The 24,294-nt window shown below is 46.5% G+C and overlaps 1 protein-coding gene across 1 annotated transcript; it reads left to right on the top strand.

Moving 5' to 3' along the window:
• The first annotated feature begins 1,143 nt into the window (after positions 1 to 1,143).
• Positions 1,144 to 24,041, top strand: ZBTB8B (zinc finger and BTB domain containing 8B). The gene is made up of 4 exons (XM_047872324.1): positions 1,144 to 1,245; positions 7,558 to 8,573; positions 20,072 to 20,250; positions 23,724 to 24,041. Exons 2-4 carry the CDS (start codon positions 7,598 to 7,600, stop codon positions 24,039 to 24,041), a joined length of 1,473 nt encoding a protein of 490 aa, XP_047728280.1. The 5' UTR covers positions 1,144 to 1,245; positions 7,558 to 7,597.
• The last annotated feature ends 253 nt before the right edge of the window (positions 24,042 to 24,294 follow it).

Raw genomic sequence — 24,294 nt, 5'->3', positions numbered from 1 at the left:
TCAGCCCCTCATAGCCACCAAATCACTTTGTTGGATCGTCTACCTGTTTTAATTCTTTGCCATGCACTTCATATATTTCCTTTTTTTAGTTGTTGTTTTGTTTATTAGCCATCTCCCCTTGTTATGGGTTGGACTCTGCCTGCACTCCCCCCCCCCGCCCCGCCCCCATTCCTGTGCTGAAGTCCTAACCCCCAGCACCTCAGAATATGACCTTATTTGGAAAACAGGGTTATTGCAAATGCACTCGTTTGTTGAGTCGAAGTTGTACTGGGGTAGAGTGAACCCCTAATTCACTATGACTAGTGACTTTATATAAAGGGGAAATCTACACACAGAGATGTATACAGGGAGAGCGTGGGTGAACATGAAGAGGGCCAGCTACAAGTCCAGGAGAGAGGCCTGGGACAGATCCTTCCTCCAGAACCCTCGGAAGGAACCAACCCTGCCCACACCTTGACTTCCAGCCTCCAGAAATTCGAGACAATGAATTTCTGCTGTTTAAGGCGGCCTGTAGTGTTTTGACACAGCAGCGCTCACAAACTGATACACCCACTATGAGAACTGAGCTCCGCGAGAATGGCAAGCTGGTTTGTCTTGTTCACCGCTGTCCCACAACATGTCAGTACTGTTCCTGAGCACCGGGTACCGCTATTTAACTGTTTCACTTGCATACATGACCCTGAAAGCTTTTCAAGGGAAGAGGGTGTCGGGTGTTCGTTAAAAACCTGTTGAGTACATGAAACCATTTCACTCTTTCCAGAATTTCTGCGAAGCGCCGGCAAGTACAATGTGTGCGGACTGATAGGTCAGAGCTCTCATTCTCCGGGCGACTTTAATATGCACGTCGTGCTTTCAGCTCTCCGGACAAAGACGCCGACACTTCGCAGGTCCCTCGAGTGGGACTCAGAAGACCGAACAGAGCTCCAGCCTTCTGCTAGTGTCCGTTCTTGCCCCTTTTGGCATCTCGGGACTTGTAGTTTTGTCCACTATATCTTTGCTGGAGAAACGAACGCTGAGACCACAACTCCCGTCACCGCGCGAGGACTGGCGCCATCAGAGCGCAGCCTCAGGAGGGGGCACGGGCGCCATTGACTAACCCGCTGGCCGAAGGGTCCGCCTTCCTGAGCCTAGGAGCCCCTGTGATTGGTCAGCTGCCTCGCTTCTCACGGAGGGGGCGACAGGTGAATGAAAGAGGGGCGTGTCGGTGTGCGGTAGCTCGGCCGCAAGGCTGGATCCCGCTGAAAGGTGAGAGTCGAGAAGCGGGTTCGCGCTACCTCTTTCATTGGTTTGGGGAACATTCGGGGCGCCCCAGGAGGTCCGCCTTGGGTGGAGGGAGCGGGCAGAGAGCTCCCCTCTTGGTCGGCCTCCCTCGGACCTCCCGGCCCTGGCTGCTCCCGAGACCTCCCGCCACCCAGACCTGAGCTGGATGACCGACCCTTCCCTCCCTCCAGAGTGGGGAGCGTCGGCGCGGCGGCAGCTGTCCCCCTTTCCTTGGTATTGGGCTGTCTCGCCGCGTCGTCCAGCCTGGTGGTCCTGGCGCCCGCCCATTGCGATGGTGCTGGGACGCGAGGGCTCGGCCAGGTTGGGGCAATGCCCACCGCAGCGATGGTCACTTTGTCTGCAGGAGGCAACGAGACGGGTAGGGCCCCTGTTTCCCACCCTCAGGAGCCAAAGACCGGTCCAGGAGCTGGTTCCGGTGATCTCCGCAGGGTCGTCTGTCTTTGGAAGGTGGGGAAGGGGTGGAGATCCCCTTGTCTTGGGAACAGTTTAGCGGGTGAACCCAAGGTGCAGTTGACCCTGAATTTTTTTCTGTGAAAATGGAAACTCTTCTCCCGTGTCGTTCCCCTTCCCTCCATGCGTTGGGAGAGGAGTGACTTCCTCAACCCTATGGGGAGTCAGGTTGGCATAGCGGTTAAGAATGTCAACCCTGGGGGCGCCTGGGTGGCGCAGTCGATTGAGCGTCCGACTTCAGCCAGGTCACGATCTCGCGGTCCGTGAGTTCGAGCCCCGCGTCAGGCTCTGGGCTGATGGCTCGGAGCCTGGAGCCTGTTTCCGATTCTGTGTCTCCCTCTCTCTGTGCCCCTACCCCGTTCATGCTCTGTCTCTCTCTGTCCCAAAAATAAATAAAAACGTTAAAAAAAAAAAAAAAAAAAAAAAGAATGTCAACCCTGGAATCAAACCAGTTTTGGTTTCAGTCCTGACTTGCACACGTTAGCTATAAATCTGAACTTCAATTTCCTCCCGTAAAAAAGAGGGTATAACAATGATATCTACTGCATTGGGTTATTGTGAGGTAAAAGTTAATTAATGCTTGTAAAGTACTGTCTACAGTGCTTCATGAAGAGTGGTGTTCAGTAAATGCTAGCAATGGATGAGGAGGTTTTCATTATTCTCAGGTTGGTGAGACTGAAGGAGTCTTGGCAGAGTTGGCGGGTGGAATTCAAGGCTGGTTTTGGTGCCAGCATGAAGGCAGTCATGTGATCTGGGTAGCATTCCCTAGGGGAACGTGGGAGTGTGCTGTAGAGAGTAGTGTTGGCATCTGCTCTCTCCCGGAGGACATGCACGGTGTACTTGGCTCATTTTTCTATTCCTGGCACCTGCCTTGTATGGAACCAGTAACTGTTGAATTGAATTGCAACAGTCAGAGGGCTGGGGGTTCCCCTAACCGGTGAGGCTAAATGTACTTCTGAGAGCAGTAGATCCAGAGAACTTCTTTCCAAGGAGAAGTAGTGATCCTCAGCCTGTCCCACGGTTGCAGGGCACCAAAGGCAAGTGATATGAATAAGGATTTCCACATTATATGCCAAATACAGGGTTGGGGAAAGGGTTGTGGACAGACTTTTGCCAAGTTAAGGAGTATTGACACGACCCGACAGAATCTGGATTATTTGCAGAGAGAAAGCCAAAGGAAATGGGTTTGGGGTACTGTTGCTGGAAAGGAGCATCTTCCAGTGAAAGATGGAAGTGCCCTGTCGATAAAACTGTTCTTCAGCTAAGAAGTGTTGGGCCTACACCGGTTTATCTCCCTGATTGGCCAACTCCTTATTCCTCTGCCCTTCCTCCTTTACCCCCTTTGTTTAAAAAGAAAAAAATGAAAGCAGTACATGCACTTAGTGAAACATTCTAACAGGTTGAAAATGAAAAGTGGAGATCCCTTCACATACTTCTTACCCTTAATCTCTCTTCTCAAGGGTGTCTGCTATTAACTCTTGCTTGTGTAACCCTACATTGAAAAAAATCATGCTTATACAGATGGAATCATATGGTACATTTTGTTTTGCTTCTTGTCTTTTTCTCTCAATATACCTTGATGACCTATCCATAACAAACACACACAACTCTGGCTCATTAAAAACGTGGCTGCATAGTATTCCCCTGTGTGATTGCACCTCATTTATTTAACTTGTCCCCTGTTGGACATTCTTTATACTTTTGTGCTCATATAAAAGCCTGGTGAATGGACATCTCTGAACTTGTAATTTGATATTTTTTGGCAACACATCCAAAAGGGTAAATTTTTATATTGATATTTCTGGGACAAAAGAAGTGTGCATTTTAAGTTTTAATAAATATTGCAAAATTCCTCTCTAGAATGGTGTTCCAAGTTACATCTGCATCACCAGTGGATATTAGCACATGACAGTTGAAAAATGTGATGTTACCAGTCTGATAGGTTTTCTTTCAGTTCTGAGGAAGGGAGTAAACTATGGTATTGAAATGTTGTATTTTCCTATATCTTGATTTTCCCTTCATATTTTTTCTTTTTCTTTAAAGTTGATTTATTTATTTTGAGAGACAGAGAGAGAGAGAGAGAGAGAGAGAGAGAGCATGAGCAGGGAAGGAGCAGAGAGAGAGGGAGAGAGAATTCCAAGCAGGCCCTGAGCTGTGGCAGAGCCTGAGGCGGGGCTCGATCTCATGAACCATGAGATCATGACCTGATGACCTGAGCTGAGATCAAGAGTTGGACCCTTAACCAGCTGAGCCACCCAGGCACCCCATTTATATATTTTTTAAGTTTTTTTTTTTTTTTAATTTATTTTGAGAGAGAGAGAAAGAGAGTGTGCACCAATACGTGTGAGTCAGGAAGGGACAGAGAGAGGAAGACAGAGGATCCAAAGCAGGCTCTGCACTGTCAGCGTAGAGCCCGATTCAGGGCTCAAACTCATGAACCTTGTGAAATCAAGACCTGAGCCACCCAGGTGCCCCTCCCTTCGTATTTTGATTGCCAAAGGCAGCAGCAGGAACTGCTGGGAAGACTTGGCTGGAAAAGTCAGAAGAGGTGGGAATGACAGTGAAGCCTTAGTCCTGTGACAACTTTCAGGGTTGATTTATTTGGGAATCGTAGAATTTTGCAGATATCTAACAGTTTTCTTCCTTTCTGAAGCAAATGTTAATTTTAACTACTTTGGATGAAAAAATTCCAGAAATTATGATATAACTTCCTTGGCTTTAAAATGAATATAAACAGATAAGAATCTTCTTGAGGACTTAAGCCCATCACTTATAGCCCTGGGCTATAATTTAGTGCTGTCCTAAGGCCATTTTGAATATGTAGGAGCATTTAATGTTGCTTAGCTAAATGGCCTCAGGCTGATGTTTTGAAAAAATTCCTGGGTCTATTTTTTTAAGAAACATTTTTTACCTTTTCCTAGCTGTCAACTCTCACTTTTGTCAGTTTACTATCTTATAGAGGACCCTCTCTACTTCTCTCCCTAATTGGTTGTCTAGTTTCTAAACTGAAACAAGTGAAATGCATCACTTGTTATAAATATGTATAAAGTAAGTGTGAACTGCCAGTTAATAAGGTTCTTGTGGGTCTTTATTGAGTATAGTCCGTGTAGTTAGCACACAGACTATGGGGAATCAAGTTTGCCAATGGAAGAGCCTTTTTTGTGGGGAGAAAGTGCCTGGTTTTTGGCTGGTTAGGGTATTGTGGCATTGCATTTGTAGAAAGGAAGAGCACTAAGGAGTTGTGAGTTGTGGTTGGCAGCTCTAACCAGGCCTTTTGTGATTCCAGTAGAGGGATGATGGACTTGGTTCTAGAAACTTCCCTGTGCTCAGTGGGTCAATACGGAAAAGGGGTAGTCAATGGATTGTTACGGAAACCGAAGTTCTGCTGCTTGTCGCTCTAAAGGCCAATACTCAAGAGATGAGTTTTGACTGAAAAAGAATGTGAGTTTTGTTCAGAAGCCCAGGGACCTGGGGAGAAGGCGGACTCTTGTCCAAAAGCCAACACCGAGGTTTCTGCCTGACCCAGGGATTTTTAAAGCGATTTAATCAGTTAACAGAGTCCCATGGTCTTTGACATTTCTTGATTGTGTGAGGACTTGATGATGCCAGCTACAGAATTATCTCAGTGCTCAGAGGTTGTGCAAGAACGTCTGGTTCCTGGTTACCCGGGGGTTGTGCAAGAGCACTCTGTTCTTTCTGGAAAGGAGGGCAAGGTTTGCAGATGTGTAAAGGGAGGTCAGCAAAGTCATTTGCGTGACCTTAAAGAAGAAAAACATTTTGCTCAATGTTTCTGGGCTAATCAGAAAGCTGAGGTGGCTTCAAACAGACTTGCTGGCCTTTGTGGCCTAGGAGAGTTCTGGTCCTTCATTCCCCAAGGCCAGTGGTCCGCAAGTCTTAAAAGAAAGTAAATTAGTTCTGTTACAGATCAAGGGCCTTAAGTCAGCAAGCAAGGAGTGTGTTAACTTGAAGTAGGTTGACCCTTAAGACCAGGCTGGAGTGCTGTTGCAGGTTGGCTCTGTGGTTTGTGTGATGGGAAAAGATGGAAGAGAGAGAGCTCGGGGAAGGTCAGCATCTGTCTTTCTCAGTAGCAGAAGGATTGTAAACTTGATTTATACCTGCTCTACTTAGCAGTTAAGAAAGGAGTATTCCTTTCTACTTACCGAACCTACTTTGTCCAAAGCACTCTACCAGGTGTTACGGGGGATAGCAAATGAAGTAAGATGTGGCTTGTACCTTCCAAGGCTTTTAGTCCCCTGACCAATGAGGGCCAGGACCTAAAGTTTGGAGGAGTGGGCCAAGGATAGTGGAGTCAATCCGTTAAGAGTCTCTCAGTTGCAAGAGATAGAAAACCCAACTCAGACCAGCTAAGGCAAAAAGGGACTTAACTGGCCTCTGGCACAGCATGAGTTGGGGCCCAGATGGTGTCCTCGGGGCACCTGTTGTTCCTGTCTGAACTGAACTGTCATCTTTGTTGGGCGGTTCCCTTGGTGGTGAGGCAGCATCTTAAAAAAATTTTTTTTTTAATGTTCTTATTTATTTTTGAGACAGAGAGAGACAGAGCATGAGCAGGGGAGGGGCAGAGAGAGAGGGAGACACAGACTCAGGAAGCAGGCTTCAGGCTCCGAGCTGTCAGCACAGAGCCCGACGCGGGGCTCGAACTCACAAACTGCGAGATCATGACCTGAGCTGAAGTTGGACGCTCAACCGACTGAGCCACCCAGACACCCCTGTGAGGCAGCATCTTTGACATCCACATGCCCACCGAGTAGAGAGTGCTCTTCTTTGGGTGCCCCAGTAAACATTTCATTGCTTTTCATTGCTCTGACCAAGCCACATGGCCATCTCTCAGCTAATCACTGTGGTCAGAAGGTGGGACACGTTGATTGTGGTGGCCTCTATTAGATCTAGAGCCTGGGGATGGGGCCAGCTTGATGCAAAACACATTGGCCAATGGAGTACCTGGGTGCCTCAGTCAGTTAAGCGTCTGACGTTGGCTCAGATCATGATCCCACCGCTCATGAGTTCGAGCCCCACATCAGGCTCTGTGCTGATGGCTCAGAGCCTAGAGCCTGCTTTGGATACTGTGTCTCCCTCTCTCTGTGCCCCTCTTCCAATCGCTCTCTCTCTCTCTCTCTCTCTCTCTCTCAAAAATAAATAAAGATTAAAAAATTAAAAAAAAAATTAAAAACACATTGGTGAAGAATGGGGGAAGGGTGGTTCTATCAAAGCCAGAAAAACTACCAAAACCATAAGAATGATGAATGTATGCTGGCTAGCCCACCAAATGCTTCCATAAAGTAGTAATAGGTGTGTGTCCAGACTGGTAAGTATGGTCTCTGAGTTCCGTATCAGGACTGAACTATAAGTCTTAGATTTGGGTGTTATCTATATTTTGAGTCTTTAAAATTTTTTTTAATGTTTATTTTATTTTGGGGGGGAGGGGCAGGGAGAGATGGGGGACACAGAATTTGAAACAGGCTCCAGGCTCTAAACTGTCAGTATAGAGCCCGACGTGGGGCTCAAACCCACAACATGGGGCTCAAACCCACAAACCACAAGATCATGACCTGGGCCGAAGTCGGGCGCTTAACCAACTGAACCACCCAGGCGCCCCAGTGTCTGACTCTTAATATTGGCTCAGGTCCTGATCTCATGATTCATGAGATGGAGCCCTCCTCTGTGCTGTTAGCACAGTTGGGATTCTCTCTCTCCCTCTCTTTCTGCCCCTCCCCGTTCATGCTTTCTCACTCTCTCTCTCAAAAATAAACTTTAAAACAAAAGGAAAAAGTAATTGGTAAATTAACTTCAAAAAAACAATCTTGGCAGAGATTCAGGCTACTCCAGAGCAGCAGCAGCTGGTGGAGACATGGAGATGCAGTCCTATCATGCCAAGCTCTTGGGGGAGTTGAATGAACAGCGAAAGAGGGACTTTTTCTGTGACTGCAGCATCATCGTGGAAGGGCGGATCTTCAAGGCCCACAGGAACATTTTATTTGCCAACAGCGGCTACTTCCGAGCCCTGCTCATTCACTACATCCAGGACAGCGGGCGGCACAGCACCGCCTCCCTGGACATAGTCACCTCCGATGCCTTCTCCACCATCTTAGACTTCCTGTACTCTGGGAAGCTGGATTTGTGCGGGGACAACGTGATTGAAGTCATGTCGGCGGCCAGCTACCTGCAGATGAACGACGTGGTGAACTTCTGCAAGGCCTACATCAGGTCGTCCCTTGATATCTGCCGGAAGATGGAGAAGGAGGCTGCCGTGGCTGCAGCGGTGGCGGCGGCGGCCGCGGCGGCGGTGGCGGCTCATCAGGTGGACGGCGGAAGCCCCAGTTCAGGCAGGGAAGGGACCGCCTGTGACACCAAGAGCGTGGTCCCCTCTCCGGCCGAGGGAGAGGAGAGGGTGGACTGTCCACGAGAGCCCCCTCGCAGTGACTGCAGAGGCTGCCACCCACTGGAACTGGCGGCGAAGGACGGCCAGGGCAGTGGCCCCGCTGACAGTGACCTCTCTATTCTGCCCAAACAGATAGAGCCCAAGGTGGAGTTTGATGCCGACGAGGTGGAGGTGGAGTTGGGCGAACAGCTGCAGCCGTATGCCACCCCACTCAGCCTGGCCCACATGGACGAGGGTTTGCCCGGTGGCCAGGCCATCGACTTGGCTTATGGTAACTACCACGTGAAGCAGTTCCTGGAGGCACTCCTGCGCAACGGTGCCGTCCAGAGCAAAGGTGACGTGGACCATCACTTCTCTCGAAGTTTGGAGGGAAGACCAGAGGGTGCGGGAGGAGCCATGAGTGCCGTGATGGATGTCCAGACTGACTGGTATGGAGAGGACTCAGGTGAGCTCCATTCGCCTTCAGCATCTCTGCCGGTCACTTAGCACGCGCACCTGTGCCTTACTGGCTCCCATCACCATGATCGTCAGCATTGCCATTGTCACTGCTGTCATCACCACCATCTCCACCACCGTCATCACCACCACATTATCACCACCACCACCAGTAGGTGTTAGTTGAGCACCTGCTGTGTGCAGGGCATTGTCTCTTCCTGTGTGTTACTATTTTACCTCTACAACTAGAGTATAAGGGTGTTGAGGGCAGTTTGAGGACGTGGGAAAAAAAATCTACTGTCTTTTACTAACCAGCAGTGGGGCTTCAGTTAAATCAGTAAATCTCTTTGAACCCATTTTGTTCTGGAGATAATCATCCCTGCCTTGCCTTTCTCACAGCATTGAGGACCAAATGAGAAGGTTTTCAGATTTTTTTCTCATGTACGAGAACATATTCTAAGAAATTTATTCTTCTCTGTGTTAACCTTGGTGCCTGGCACATAGTAGACAGGCAGTTTTGGTCGATGGTGCATCTACTTGAGAATATCTAAAATGAGTCGGCATTTGGCTTTATGTGAGTAAATTTCTTATATCCTTTGGTAGGCTTTTAAAAAAATATTTAAGGGGCGCCTGGGTGGCTCAGTCAGTTAAGCGTCTGACTTCGGCTCAGGTCATGACCTCACAGTTTGTGGGTTTGAGCCCTGACTTGGGCTCTGTGCTGACAGCTTAGAGCCTGGAGCCTGTTTCGGAGTCTGTGTCTCCCTCTCTCTGCCCCTCCCCTGCTTGCACTCTGTCTCTGTCTCTCTCAAAAACAAATAAATATTAAAACAAATTAAAACAAATTTAATGTTGATACATCTAAAGATGTGTGTGTTTTAATTAAATCATCAACCTTAAACTAGCTTTTATATCAAATATTTTACTTTTGTAGGCTTTTGTGTTTTAAGAGAACTTGGTTGTTCCCCTGAACATTCTGAGAGATGAGTTAACATGACTAACTCTCCTGAACAGGTGGGGTAATTGTGTTGTAAAGTGTCTTGGAGAGAGAAATAGATTTGGCCGCTACCTTACTGATGAAAGTACCCTATAGCTTCCAGAACCTCAAGCCAAGAAATTAATGAATCCCAATTTAAATTCACCCTTCAATACTGAGCAGTGAAAGTATTTTAGATAAGGGAGATCAGCTGCTTTTATTTGTTACTAAGTGGCTGTCTTGAGATGTTTCATTTCATTTTTTAAAGCAAGAACGCTCTGTATGTCTGATTAAAACTAGGCTTGGAAACTTGAAAATGCTCTTTCTGATCCTCAGGGACACTGGCTTAACCAGCATTTAGAAGGTAGTGGCTGTTTTCAGTGAACACACTGTGGGAACGGGTTGAAATTTCATTTCCGTGCACAATAGCACTTCACAGACGGTGACCACCCTTTCACATCCATTAGACCCTCATGAGTTTGGCAGATGAGTGTGGAGAAACCAAGACCCACAGGGTTTGGTGAATTTCCTGAGAATGCAGAGCTGGTAAGTGGCAGAGCTAAACCTAGCAACCTGGGCTGGCTTCATTTCATTGAAACAAACTCTGAAGGCAGCACACGGATGTCAGTGCCATGGTTTTATCTTTCAAGCCCTCTGCCCATAAGCACAAGTATCAAGAAATAGTCTCCAGCTCTACGCCATCTTCATTCAAGTCCAGTCCCTCAGTCTGTAAAGTCAGGTTTCCAACGACAAGGTGCTGTGGCAAGGCAGCCTCCCCTGGCCCTGGCCATGCCTGTTGTCTGCCAGGTTTCGATTCCATTCACACGGCTCCTGGGTAAATTTATTCCAAATGCCAAGGCGCAGAGTAGGACTGATTTGTTTGGTCATTCATTTATTTGCTCAAATATTTGGAGTACCTTCCTGGTGAAGATTCGAAGATAAGTCAGACATGGATCCAGCCCTCAAAGAACTGAGGGTGTCTTAGAGGAGATGGGATGTGTGTAATTGGCATCACATGATGAAAAGTCACCAGGGCTGGAAGACAGATGGAGGTGTGATTTTCACAGCAGTCCAGAAGCAGGAGAACCGGATTCTTCGTGGGAGATCAGGGAGGCATTATGAAGGTGGCATCTGAGGGCAAGAAGAGACATAGGGAGAAATTGATTGGAGTCGGATTATGGAAAACCTTAAATGCTAAGAGGTAAGGTTTTGTCTGTAGGCATAGGGGAATTTTTGATAGTTACTGAGCTTGGAAGTGGACAGGATCTGTGCTTGTGGGACATTAATTTGGCCTCAGCACTCAATGGTGTGGAGATGGGAGACAAGGGCAGGGAGACAGTCAGGAGGGTGTTGCGATAATTCTGTAGCCACATTGCTTATATCTGATGTTAGCAGACACTGCCAGATCATAAGGTCCTCCTGTAAAGTCTTCTCCCCCCCAGACCTCCCAACCCCAGTTCCAGCACCTGCCATTGCCTCTTGGAAAGTTCATCTACATTTGTTACCTCCACCGTTTTACTTCCTACTCTTTTCTCCGCTCACTGTGGTCTGGCTTCTGCCCCCTCCACACCACTGACACTGCTGCCATGAGGTCAGTCATAGATTTGCTAGAGTCAATCCAGTGAGCGATTTTCAAGTGTTACCTTACTTGGCCTCTCTCAGTAGTTGACTCTGCCCTTTCTTTCCTTCTTGAAATTCTTTCTTCCTCTGGTTTCTGACACTGTGTGTACCCATTGCTCTTAACCTCTGCCCATTCCTTTCCAGTCTCATCACGGGGTCATTTAATGCCAGTGTGGCCAGTTCTCCATCATTGGCTTGCTTCTTCAACATCATATCATTGCTGCTAACTAATTAATTAACTAACTCATCAGTTTGTTCTCTGTATTTATAGGTCTGATTCTGCTTTTTGTTTGCTTATTCATTTATTTGTTTTTTTAGGTTCCATGGATGAGTGAAATAATGTGGTGTTTGTGTTTCTCAGTCTGACTTATTTCACTTAGCATTATACTCTCTAGGTCCATGCATCTAGTGGCAAATGACACGATCTTATTCTTTTCTGTGGCTGAGGAATATCCCAGTGTGTGTGTGTGTGTGTGTGTGTGTGTGTGTGTGCGCACGTGTGCACATGCAAGTGTGCATATGCACCACGTTTATGTCACATCTTCTTTATCCATTCATCTATTGAGGGACACAGGTTGTTTCCATATCTCGGCTATTGTAAATAATGCTGCAATAAACATAGGGGTACATGCACCTTTTCGAATTAATGGTTTTCTTAAGCTTATTTATTTTGAGAGAGAGAGAAAACACGAGCAAGGGAGGAACAGGGAGAGAGAGAGTGAGAGAGAGAGAGAAAGAGCGCGAATCCCAAGCAGTCTCCGTGCTGTCAGCACAGAGCCTGATGCAGGGCTCAAACTCACCAACCGGGAGATCATGACCTGAGTCAAAATCAAGAGTCAAATGCTTAACTGACTGAGCCACCCAGGTGCCCTCAAATTAGTGTTTTTGTTTCCTTTGGGTAAATACCCAGTAGTGGAATTTGAGAGACCGCCGTACTGTTTTCCACAGTGGCTGTACCAATTTATATTCCCACCAGCAGTGCACACGAGTTCCTTTTTCTCCACATCCTTTTCAGCGCTTGTTATTTCTTTTTGATTCTAGCCATTCTGACAAGTATAAATAAAGGTGATATCTCGTTGTGATTTTGATTTGCATTTCCCTGATGATTAGTGACGTTAAGCATCTTTCATGCGTCTGTTGGCCATCTGTATGTCTTCTGTAGAAAAATGTCTATTCAGGTCCTCTGCCTGTTTTTTAAATCATACTGTTTTTATGGTGTTGAATTGTATAAGTTCTTCATATATTTTGGATATTAACCCCTTCTCGGATTTATCAGTTGCAAATATCTTCTCCCATTCAGTAGGTTGCCTTTTTGTTCTGTTGATGGTTTCCTTTGCTGTGCAAAAGCTTGTTATTTTTATGTAGTTGCCAATAGTGTATTTTTGCTTTTTTCCCTCTTGCCTCAGGAGACATATCTAGAAAAATGTTGCTGTGGCCGATGTCAGAGCAATTACTGCTTGTGCTTGCTTCTAGAATTTTTATGGTTTCAGGTTTTACATTTAGGTCTTCAATCCATTTTGAGTTTACATTTGTGTATCGTATAAGAAAGTGGTCTGGTTTCATTCTTGTGCCTGTAGCTGTCCAGTTTCCCCAGCATTGTTTATTGAAGAGACTGTCTTTTCCCCATTCGTATATTCTTGCCTCCTTTTTCCTAGATTAATTGACCATGTAAGCGTAGGTTTATTTCTGGGCTCTCTATTCTGTCCCACTGATCTGTGTGTCCATTCATTCCATCATTTAACAGATATTTATTGAGCACTGACTATATGCCAGACACTGCTCATCAGCATGAACAAAAGGTAGTCCTTGTCCTCATGGAGCTGATGTTCCAAGGCAGGGAGACAGACAACAAACATATAAACAAGTGTATAATATGAAGAGAACAAAAGCAGGGGAAAAGTTGGCAGAGAGCGAAGGGGATGCTATTTTGTTTAGTGTTGACAAGGAAGGCCTTTCTAACAAGTTGCTTTTGAGCAGAAGCCACGAGGGAGGAAGAGAGCAAATTTTGCAGGTAAATCAGGGAGAAGAACATTCTGGGCAGAGGGAAGAGCAAGGTGCAAAGTGCAGGTCACACTTGTCGGGTGAACAGCAGGGTGCTGTGGAGGCTGGAGTGGGGTGGGCGAGGCAGAAGGTGCTGGAGGATGAGGTCAGAGAATTTGGGTGAGCATGGATCAGCTAGGGCCCTGAGGGCCATGAGAAGACCTTTGGGTCTTACTCCAAGAAGGGATACCACTAGAAGTTTCTCAGCCAAGAGTGACTTGAAATGACATATATTAAAAGGATCCGGGGCGCTCGGTGGCTCAGTCAGTTGAGCGTCCAACTTCGGCTCAGGTCACGATCTCGCAGTTTGTGAGTTCAAGCCCTGCGTCAGGCTCTGTGCTGACAGCTCAGAGCCTGGAGCCTGCTTCAGATTCTGTGTCCCCCTCTCTCTCCGCCGTACCCCTGCTTGTGCTCTGTCTCTCTGTCTTTCAAAAATGAATAAACATTTGGGGCGCCTGGGTGGTGCAGTCGGTTAAGCGTCCGACTTCAGCCAGGTCACGATCTCGCGGTCCGTGAGTTCAAGCCCCGCGTCGGGCTCTGGGCTGATGGCTCAGAGCCTGGAGCCTGTTTCCGATTCTGTGTCTCCCTCTCTTTCTGCCCCTCCCCTGTTCATGCTCTGTCTCTCTCTGTCCCAAAAATAAATAAACGTTGAAAAAAAAATGTAAAAAAAAAAAAATGAATAAACATTAAAAAAAATAAAATAAAAAAAAAAAGGATCCCTTTGGGTAGTGGTCTTCTTGGATAAGACTGGACTGTCTCTCAAGGTAGAATGAACTGGATGTGCTAATGGCTTATGTGAGTGGTATGAGAAAGACAGAAGTCAAGGATGACCCTAAGGTTTTTAGCTTGAGCAGTTGATTTAGACATGTTATGTTTGTGACGCCTCTCAGATATCCAAGTGGAGATGCTCAGTAAGCAGTTGCATCTGTATGTCTGGAGTTCCGGGTTGGGGGGTGCAGTCAGAGCTGAGATATAAATTTGGGAGTCATTAATGGGTCCATGGAATTTGAAACCTATATATCCCGTGAACTTACAGGTGTAGAAGGAGAAGATAAGAGATTTAAGGACTGAGCCCCGGGGAACTCCAGCATGTCAAGGTCAGAAAAATAGGGAGAAACCAGTAAAGGAGACTGAGAGGGGGCAGGCAGTGAGGTAGGAGGAAAATCGAGAGTGATGGATGCCAGGAGGAGAAAGCGTTTCAGGAAAAAGGAGAAATTGACTATGTATAGTACTGTGCGTAGGCGGATTGAAAACTGATCACTGGGGAGGTCTTTGGTGGGTTTGACAAGAGCAGTGGCGATGAAGTAGTGGAGCAAGAGACCAAACGGCCTGAAACAGAGCTGGGGAATATAGACGGGAAGACAATGAGTATTGATGCTTCTTTCAAGCAGTTTTGTTGTGAAGGGGACAGAGAAATGCATCAGTAGCCAAAGGGCCATATGAGGTCTAGGTTTTTATTAAGGTGGAGGATCTAAAAGCATGTTCGTTTGCCGATGGGAATAGTCCAGGAGAGGGGAGGATAATTGATGGTGGAAGAGAGGGGCAGTTGATAGATCGAGGGCAGACAAGGTCCCTGTACAAATGGCAGGGACAGTCTGGCTCTGCATGTGAGGAAGGACAGTTCGTTCGTAGGAACAGGAGTGAAAGCAGACCACATGTGTTCACAGGAGAGTTTGGGGGTTGCTGGGAGCATGTAGAGGTTCTCTTCTGATTGCTTCTCCTCAGTTAAAGCAGCAAGGATGGTGGCTGAAAGGAAGGAAGGGGCAGCGGGGGTGGAGAGCTGAGCAGAGGGAGGGTGTGGAATAGTCCCTGAAGAACCAAGGGCTCTGATAGTAGTGCTCAGAGAGTGATGGTTAGATGGATTTGAAGTGAGACTAGAACACACAGTTGTGTTATTTTTCACCAGTGATGTTAGCTTGCCTTGTTTCAGGTATGGAATAGGCATAGATTTGTATTTACCCAGAATTTAGGTTTAACCAGGGGAATACAGATAGAGGGAGAGAGAAGACTCAGGCAGTTGAGGGTGGATGTGAAGGAGTGATTTCAGTGATGGATTGTGGGTACTAAACTGGGGAAGGAGAGGCATGAGGATCCAAGGAGGTGAAGGACAGTAAAGTGGCAGCATAGTCCATGGCTTGGTCCCAGCCAAGAAAGGACACTTAGGGGGTGAGCTGGAAAGATATGAGATGGTGACTGGGAAGTGGGGTGCTTGAAATGTGGACTGTGGAGCAAATGCAGTTATTGGCAATATCTTGGTATGGGGCCATGATTCCGCTCCCAACTATACACTAGCAGGGTGCTTTAAAAATATGCTTGGGAGGCACTTGGGTAGCTCAGTCAGTTAAGCATCAGACTTTGGCCAGGTCATGATCTCAGGGTTGGTGAGTTTGAGCCCACATCTGGCTCTGTGCTGACAGCTCAGAGCCTGGAGCCTGGAGCTTGGATTCTGTGTCTCTCTCTCTTCCTGCCCCTCCCCAACTCGTGCTCTGTCTCTCCCCAAAATAAATAAACATTAAAAAAACTTAAAAGATATGCTTGGGACAGAGATTGGACATCAGTATTTTTTAAGTTTCCCAGGTGATTCTTTTTTTTTTTAAGTTTATTTATTTAATTTGAGAGAGAGCACGAGTGAGGGAAGGGCAGAGAGAGAGGGAGAGACAGAGAATCCCAAGCAGGCTCCACACTGTCAGCATGGAGCCCGACATGGGTCTCAGACACATAAACTGTTCAGATTGTGACCTGAGCCGAAATCAAGAGTTGAATGCTTAACTGACTGAGCCACCGAAGCACCCCTTTCCCAGGTGATTCTGATATGCAGGTCAAGTTGAGAACTCTTGGTCTAGGACCGGGTAGCTGACATGGGGTAGAAGACAAGGAGGAAAGGAGGTCATGGAACAGAGAGGCCAGGGTGTTGGGTCATTTTCAGTATTCACACCAAGAATTACGCTAGGAGTTATGTTGTGAAGGCAATGTGCTCAGATCTCCATGGAATGACGAGGTGACGTCGGGGCTCCTAGATGACTATGATAAGGAGAGGTTGGTATGCTACTGATGAGGTTTTGGGGTGATGGTAGGGTGGTCTGGAGCTGACGGCCAAGAAGGAAGTCTTGAAGACGTCTTTGGTGCAAAAGGTGATTTTATTAAAGCTTGGGGACAGGACCCGTGGGCAGAAAGAGCTGCACTGGGGTTGTGAAGAATGACTGGTTTTATAGTATGGAGTTTGGGAGGAGGCCTCCAGAGGGACTTTGACATGCTAAAGCAGACTCCTAAGATACCTGAGGCCTTGCTATCGTCAAGCCAAGGTTGTTTTCCCTCTAAGTAAGGCATTAACATTAGGACAGTAAGGGTTTCCTGGAGAAATGTTATGCTCTGTATTTGCCTCGAGTATTTGTCAATGGGCTGCAGGTTATAAGGAATGTAATTTTACCTGTCATTTCCTTCCTGCCTTTGTTTCCCACATCACTATTGAGGGGTGATGTTGGGGCTCCAGGAAATGGAGTCTATAGGTTTCTGGAGATTAGGCTGTGGATAAGATTGCCTTTTTCTTGCAATTTACTAAGATATTTGTAAACCCATGTCCTATAAGACTGTGATCTCTGTCAGTTGGCCATTTCCTTTGTCCTTAGGCAGCCAGGAGTGCCTAAGGAATATCACCCACGTCCCAGCTGGGGAGGAGGGTGTGCTAGCTTGCATTTTGTCCTTAGCGCACCTCATGCTCTCTCATCACTATCATTCGATGGTGTGAGCTTCAAAAGATCTTAAGGTTTTTGAAGATGGAGGGAGGGACAGTGGTCTGGAGATGACAGTGAAGCACAAGGAGGATCCTACTCACCTCCGACCCAGAGGTGTCAGGGTTATGGGGTAAGGGAAGCAGGGTGTTCAGGGGAGAGCCAGGTCTCAATTAAAGCAACAGGTCCAACTTGCTGAAGATTTGCAAAACTGTATTCTTCCCTTCTTTCCCTAAGTTCCAGATGTATCTGTCTAACCCAGATATTCCCCCATGGATGCTACGGGGCTGCCCCAAACACAGTAAAATCCAAACTGAACCCCTCATTGTCCCAGTACCTGCCTTTTCTCCTGTGTTCCTTGCCTCAGTTTATTCCACTGTCATCTACCAAATCAATGGACCCACGATCTGTGTCATTTTGAATCTTCTCTTTCCCTTCTCTCCCCTCCCCCATGTGGTCACTGCATGCTGTTAACTTTACTTCTCTGCTTTAATTCATGACATCTCTCATCCTCTCCCCCTCTCTTCCTGCCTTTCATCTTGCCTCTCTTAAATCCTTCCCCTGCATTGCCCTCTGTGGGAGCTTTTAAAACTCAGATCTGACCATGTACTCCCCCTCCTTAGATTCTAGCTGCTTAAAGAATAAAGCCCAAGAGGGATGCCTCGGTGGCTTAGTTGGTTAAGCATCCAACTTCGGCTCAGGTCACAATCTCAAGTTTGGTGAGTTCGAGCCCCGCGTCAGGCTCCGTGCTGACAGCGCGAAGCCTGAAGCCTGCTTCGGATTCTGTGTCTCTGTCTCTCTCTGCCCTTCCCTCACTCGTGCTCTGTCTGTTTCTCTCTCAAACACAAACATGAAAAAAAATTCTTTTAAATCTTGCTCAAAGATCACTCTTCTGTGAAATCCTTTTCTGAACTCCTAGAGAGAATTCATTACTTTCCTGTCTATACTTCTTCATCACTTTGAAATTTGCATGTGTTACATTACATTGTATGAATTTGTTCACATGTCTTTCTGTCCTGCTAAACTTAACTTCTTGAGGGAGGAAACGGGTGTCTTGGTAATGATGGACCTTGTTAACGCAGTGTTGGGCATTCAGATGAACGTTTGTGTTGGTGAAATCAGACCATGAGAGGGGAAGGGGAGTGTGCTAATTCTTACTTTTCTGGTGGAGAAATAGTTAACAATTGGTTTTTCCAACAACTAACACTGGGCCCATTTTACTTAATGTTTTAGTAGATAATTGAGAAGAAAGGTAAAGTATAACACCAGGCCGGTGAGGATAGATGGCCAGAAGGTTCCACAACCCCTGAGGAGGGAGCAGGAAACTGGCATCTCAGCCCCAGTGTGACCAATGAGAACTAAAGTAATCTAACATATGTATATAGTGATGAGCCACGAGCTGCTGCTTTTATTCTAGGAAACCGCTTTGGACTCACTATAGATTATGAAGAGTGTTAGGCATTATCGGACGGGAACTAGAAACCAGAGAAAATCTCCACCCTTATGTAGAATGATGTTGGGTTCTCACTTGCGGTTCAGCTTGCCATACTTTTGGCAGCACCTCGGAAGAGACCAAGCCCAGCTAGGTATCCTGAGAAGGTCCCAGAGAAAAGGAGTTACTCCAGTGTTGAAAGAAACCACAGAAGCCTGGCCCGCTTCATCAGTAAGGACACCAAGGACTTGGTGTTTGTGTTTATTGACGATGGTGACAAAAATGGCTGATATTTATGAGCCCTTACCATGTCCCAGGTGCCGTGCTTTAGGTGTTACTTCATTTCATTCTTACCATAATCCTTTAAGGTGGGAACTATTATCATCCGTATTTTACATGCGAGTAAAGTAAGGCGCAGAGAAGTTACGTGAGATGTCCAAGGTCACACGGCTAGTAAGTGGTACAGCTGGGGCCTGAACCCAGGCTTCAGTGCCTGGAAAGCTTGAGTCACTAGTGCCTTCCTATGTGACGTGATATGACCAAGGTCTACAAAAAGTCCTGAGGGTTCACATCTTGGAATACTGTAGTAAGGGTAACTCGGGAAACTTGAACAGTTTTTATACCTGGGGATTAATTGTGTTGCCAACCATAATGGTTGTACAAGTAAGATGGGGAAAAAAAGTTGGAAAACGATTTAAGTGAATCCCTGGATAGTTGATGATTTCAGGTAGATAGAGTTAATACGAATTCTAGTTTACGGTCTGTGTCATAGCACACCATTTCTGCACATGCCTGGAAGCTGTTCTTAGGAGCTCCTGTCAAAGAGAGCATGGATCCTAGGGGAGAGAGAGACAGAGAGAGACAGAGGGAGAGAACATGGATCCTGATCCAGGGGTGTGATCCATCAATAACAGAGGTTTCCAAACTTTTGGGGGTCATGAGATCAATCGAGGAGGTCTGTGTTAGTCAGTTCAGGCTGCCACAGCAGAATACGGCAGACTGAGTGGCTTAAACAACAGAAATTTGTTTTCTCACAGTTCTGGAGGCTCAGAGCCCAAGATCAAGGTGCTGGCAGGGTTTTTTCTTCCTGGCTGGCAGACAGCTGCCTTCCTGCTGGTCCTCACGTGGCCTTCCCTCTGTGCATGAACAGAGAGAGAGTGAGATCTCTGGTGTCTCTTCCTCTAATTATAAGGACACCAGTCCTATCAGGGTAGGGCTCCACCCTTATGACCTCATTTAACCTTAATTACCTCCCTATCTCCAAATATAATCACACTGTAGTTTAGGGCTTCGATGTATGAATTGGGGGGGGGATGAAATACGGTTCATGACAAAGTCTCAATCAGCGTTGTCTTAAAATGAAATCAAACAAAATAGATACCGTCAGATTGACTGTTATTTTGGGAAGCTTTTCCACTTATCCACTGGAAGATACCACTGAGGTGGTGATGTAAGCTGTATCTCTAACTGAGCCACAGAGGTTGAAAGCCAGTAAGAACTGTATGGCATTCCTTGCAACCCTTTACCCTCCGGCTGATGGGGAGCCAGACAAAGACTTGGAATTTGCAGTGTCTTGCCGCTGGCTGGTGGTAGTGTTGATGTCCTCCCTCTCAATCTGGGCTGGAGGAATTCCCCAGCTCCTGATCACCTGTCGGAGGGTGGCTAGTGTCATTGTTGCTTACAGTGCAGCTAAATCAACCCATTTGGTTCCCCAGGTGATGTGCTGGTGGTCCCCATCAAGCTCCACAAGTGTCCTTTCTGCCCTTACACTGCCAAACAGAAGGGCATCCTTAAGCGGCACATCCGCTCACACACAGGCGAGCGGCCCTACCCCTGCGAGACGTGCGGCAAGCGGTTCACTCGACAGGAGCACCTGCGGAGTCATGCCCTAAGCGTAAGTGTCTGGACTGGCAGGTCTCCTGTGGTGAGGGCGGCGGGGGACACAGGGGAGGGGGTTCCCGACATCTGTCTGAAGTAAGGGTAAACCACCCTGTCTTTTGGGGCGCCTAGGTGGCTCAGTCAGTTAAGTGTCCAACTCTTGATTTCGGCTTGGGTCATGATCTCACAGTTCGTGAGTTTGAGCCCTGCATCAGGCTCTGAGCTGATAGTGTAGAGCCTGCTTGGGATTCTCTCTCTCTTTCTTTCTCTCTCTCTCTCTCTCTCTCTCTCTCTCTCTCTCTCTCTGCCCCTCCCCTGCTGGCGCTGTCTCTGTTTCTCTCTAAAAAAAAAAAAAAAACAAAAACAAACAACAACAAACAAACAAACAAAACCTTAAAAAACGAAAAAAAAAAACCAGTTTGTCTTCTGTGTCTTTGTCCACTGGGCTATTTTCAGAGAATTTTAAACATATGTTTCTACTAAATTAAAGCTGGGTTGGTAGCACTTAGAGAAAGTTAAAACTTATATGATTACAGACCAGTTTTCTTAGACTCAAGAAAGTTTAGATCCTAGTTAGGGATGGTTGTCATAAGGGAGAACAGTGGGGCTTGGACAGGGTATTGTGGGTCTGTTCTCACCAGTGTGATACTAAAGGTGAGAAAGCTGTATCCTCAGTTTCCCACCTAATGCCAGTACCTGGACATAGGGAAAGGACATGCTGCCCTTCATAAGGCCACCTGTGGGCAGCAAACAGGGCTCCAGACCAAGGTGACCTCCCCTCCCACTGGCTACTCCCTGGGAGCCCATCTCCCAGGTGAGTGGTTATTTCCCACCAGCTAAAAGGCATTCAGGCCATTTAGGAAGACATGCATTTAAGATCATCTTTGAGCAAGGCAATCAGTCTTTGGGAAATCAAACATAAAAATGGGTTTGGACTTCAAAGGACACTATCAAGAATGTGACAACCCACAGAAACGGAGAAAATACTTGTGAACCACTTATCTGCTAAAAATCTAGTAACCAGAATATATAAAGAACACTTTCAATTTAACAATAAAAAACAAATAACCAGATTAAACAATGGATGTGAATAGACATTTCTCCAAAGAAGAGATACAAATGGCCAATAAGAACATGAAAAGGTGCTCAACATCATTAGTCATTAGGGAAATGCAAATCAGAACCACAGTAAGACACCACTTCAAATATACTAGAATTGTTATCATCATCAAAAAAAAAAAAAGTGTTGGCAAGGATGTGGAGAAATTGGAATGTTCATACACTGCGGATAGGAATGTAAAATGGTGTAACCAATGTGCAAAACAATTTGGTGGTTCTTTAAAAAGTTAAGCATAAAATTGCCATAGGTCCCAGCAATTCTACATCAAGGTATATACCCAAGAGAACTGAAAGCATGCATTCACACAAAAAAGTACATGCCCACAAATGTTCACAACAGCATTATTCACAGTAGCCAAAAAGTGAAAACAACCCAAGTGTCCATCAACTGATGAATGAATAAAGAAATTGTGGTCTATCCATACAATGGACCCTTATTCAGCCATAAAATGGAATGAAGTTCTGATACAGCTACAACATGGATGAACCTTAAAAGCATTATGCTGTTTGAAAGAGGCCAGTCACAAAAGGCCACGTATTATATGATTTCATTTATATGAAATATACAAAATGTGCAGACTCATGCATATAGAGTAGATTAGTGGTTAGTAGGGGCGAGAGGGGTGTTGGATGGTAGCGGGGTGACAGTTTATGGGCACACGGTTTCTTTCAGGGGTGAGGAAAATGTTCTGGAATTAGCGGTGCCTGGGTGGCTCTGTTGGTTAGGCATCGACTTCAGTTCAGGTCATGGTTTGTGAGTTCGAGCCCCGCATCGGGCTCTCTGCTGTTAGCACAGAGCCCAGTTTGGATCCTCTGCCTACCCCATCCCTCTGCCCATTCCACCTGCCCTTCCCCAGCTCATGCTCTCTCTCTCAAAAATAAATAAACATTTAAAGAGTGTTCTGGAATTAGATGGTGGTGATAGTTGCACAACCTTGTGAGTGTACTAAAACCCATTGAATTGTTTGCTTTAAAAAGGTGAATTTCGGGGCACCTGGGTGGCTCAGTTGGTTGAGTGTCCGACTCTTAACTTTGACTCAGGTCATGATCCTAGGGTCATAGGATCGAGTCCCACATTGAGATCCGTGCTGTGCATGGAGCCTGATTAAGATTCTTTTTCACTCTCCCTCTGCCCTCTGCCCTGCTCCTCTCTCTCTCTCTCAGAAAAAAAAAAAAAAAAAGGTGAATTTTATAGAATGTGAATTATGGGTTTGAAAGAATCCAGACTTAAGATAAGTACAAAGTTACTGACTGCCTCTGCTCTCAGGGCTGGCCCCAGCACACTTGTCTGAAAGTAGCTTCATTCCATGGTCTTAAGTTTTTGTTTGTCTTTTTTCCTCCTCAATTTATATCTCCAGTCTGTCTTGGCAGCAACAGGTCCCTGGTGCCCCTAAGATGTTTCATGGATTGGAATCCTCATTCCCTCTATCTTTCCACATTATACAAAGTCCAGTCTACTGCAGCCTAAGGAGGTGGTATTCAAAGGCACCATCAGGTTGCAAAGGTCATGTACATATTCTGGTTGGCTCAAGTGCTGTGGGGTGGGTGTAGGAAGCCCAGAAGACCCCATGGAAGACAGGGACATTGGCCAGGATGTAGTGGCAGCTCCAGCAAGCTGGGTATAGTGCTGTTGGCCCTTGTCCTCCACCATTTCTCTCTGTCTCTACCTCTTGTGTCCATCCTGCATCCAGAGTCTCTACAGGAGAGGCTTTGGTTCACAGAGCTCCTTTAGGCTGGAGCTCCTGAATAGCGCACACATTAGATAGTCCCTTATATGGAGGGGGGCCCTGGGGCTGCTGCCCTGAGGAGTTGCTGCATGGGGTAGGAGATCAGGTTCCTTTTTCTAGTATGCAAAGCGCTTCTCCTAGGTAAGGAATGTATTTATCAATGAAGAGTTACGAATGAGACATCTGCCACATATGGAGAAGATACCATCTAACAAGTCTGCCTCCCTAATAACTAGATAGTCCCAGGTACAGAAAAAGCCATGCTTAAAATCCCCATCAGTTTCCTGAATGCTCTTTATATGCTGGGCATAGGGATATAGTAACAAATGTGACAGAGAACATGAATGAGAATGGTCCCTGCCTTCTTGGAGCTTATAGTCTAGTGAATTTACCAATAATTTGTTAGAAAATCAACAAAGGAAGGAGTATAGGTGGGAATATATAGCTGGGGACCTAACCTGACCCAGAGCATCAGCGAAGAGTTCCTTCAAAGGTATTAGTAGTAGCGGAGGCCTTGGCAATGGGGGGTGGGCACGTTCCTCCCATATCCAATGGCCTTGGGGTGGAAACACCTTCGTGAGGCTGAGGCTGTGGCAGAGAGAGCAAGCAGGAGAACGTTTACTGTGTCTGCTTGTAATTTTAGGTCCATAGATCCAACCGTCCAATCATCTGCAAGGGCTGCAGAAGAACCTTCACGAGTCACCTGTCCCAGGGACTGCGGCGCTTCGGGCTGTGTGACAGCTGCACCTGTGTTACAGACACACACGATGATGAAGACGATTTGACGCCCATCAATCTCAGCCTGGTGGAGGCCTCGTCCGAAAGCCAAGAAAAGAGTGACACAGACAATGACTGGCCAATCTATGTGGAGTCTGGTGAGGAAAATGACCCCGCTGGAGATGATTCTGATGGCAGACAGCAGATTCGGCCCAACTTGTCAGATCAAGAGACACTTACGTAGCGGAAAATTCTGGGGGTGGGTAGGGGGAGAGGTTTTAGAATTTGTTGTTGCTCATTCTATGTTCGAAAGCCACCATCTGTCCAATTTTATGGAAACCCGAGAGGAACATGTTTTCACTGTTACTATCGTTACATTTTTGTTACATTACACAGTGAAGGTTGGATTTTGTGACTCAAAGGACTGATGACTTCTTAGTGGAATGCCCTTGCTTTCTGAGGGCTTTGTTGAGTTAATTCTGAGTGAATTAATGCTT

The sequence above is a fragment of the Prionailurus viverrinus genome, chromosome C1 (genome assembly GCF_022837055.1).
Source record: "Prionailurus viverrinus isolate Anna chromosome C1, UM_Priviv_1.0, whole genome shotgun sequence".
NCBI lineage: Eukaryota > Metazoa > Chordata > Mammalia > Carnivora > Felidae > Prionailurus > Prionailurus viverrinus.
Note: the sequence above shows the minus strand (reverse complement) of the source record. Positions and strands in the feature narration are given on the sequence as shown.

Bases quoted from the DNA above. Each gene is read 5' to 3' on its own strand.
- ZBTB8B (XM_047872324.1), top strand. From the start codon at position 7,598: ATGGAGATGCAGTCCTATCATGCCAAGCTCTTGGGGGAGTTGAATGAA. The intron at 8,574-20,071 runs GTGAGCTCCATT...TTGGTTCCCCAG, and splicing joins CTGGTATGGAGAGGACTCAG to GTGATGTGCTGGTGGTCCCC. The intron at 20,251-23,723 runs GTAAGTGTCTGG...TTGTAATTTTAG, and splicing joins TGCGGAGTCATGCCCTAAGC to GTCCATAGATCCAACCGTCC.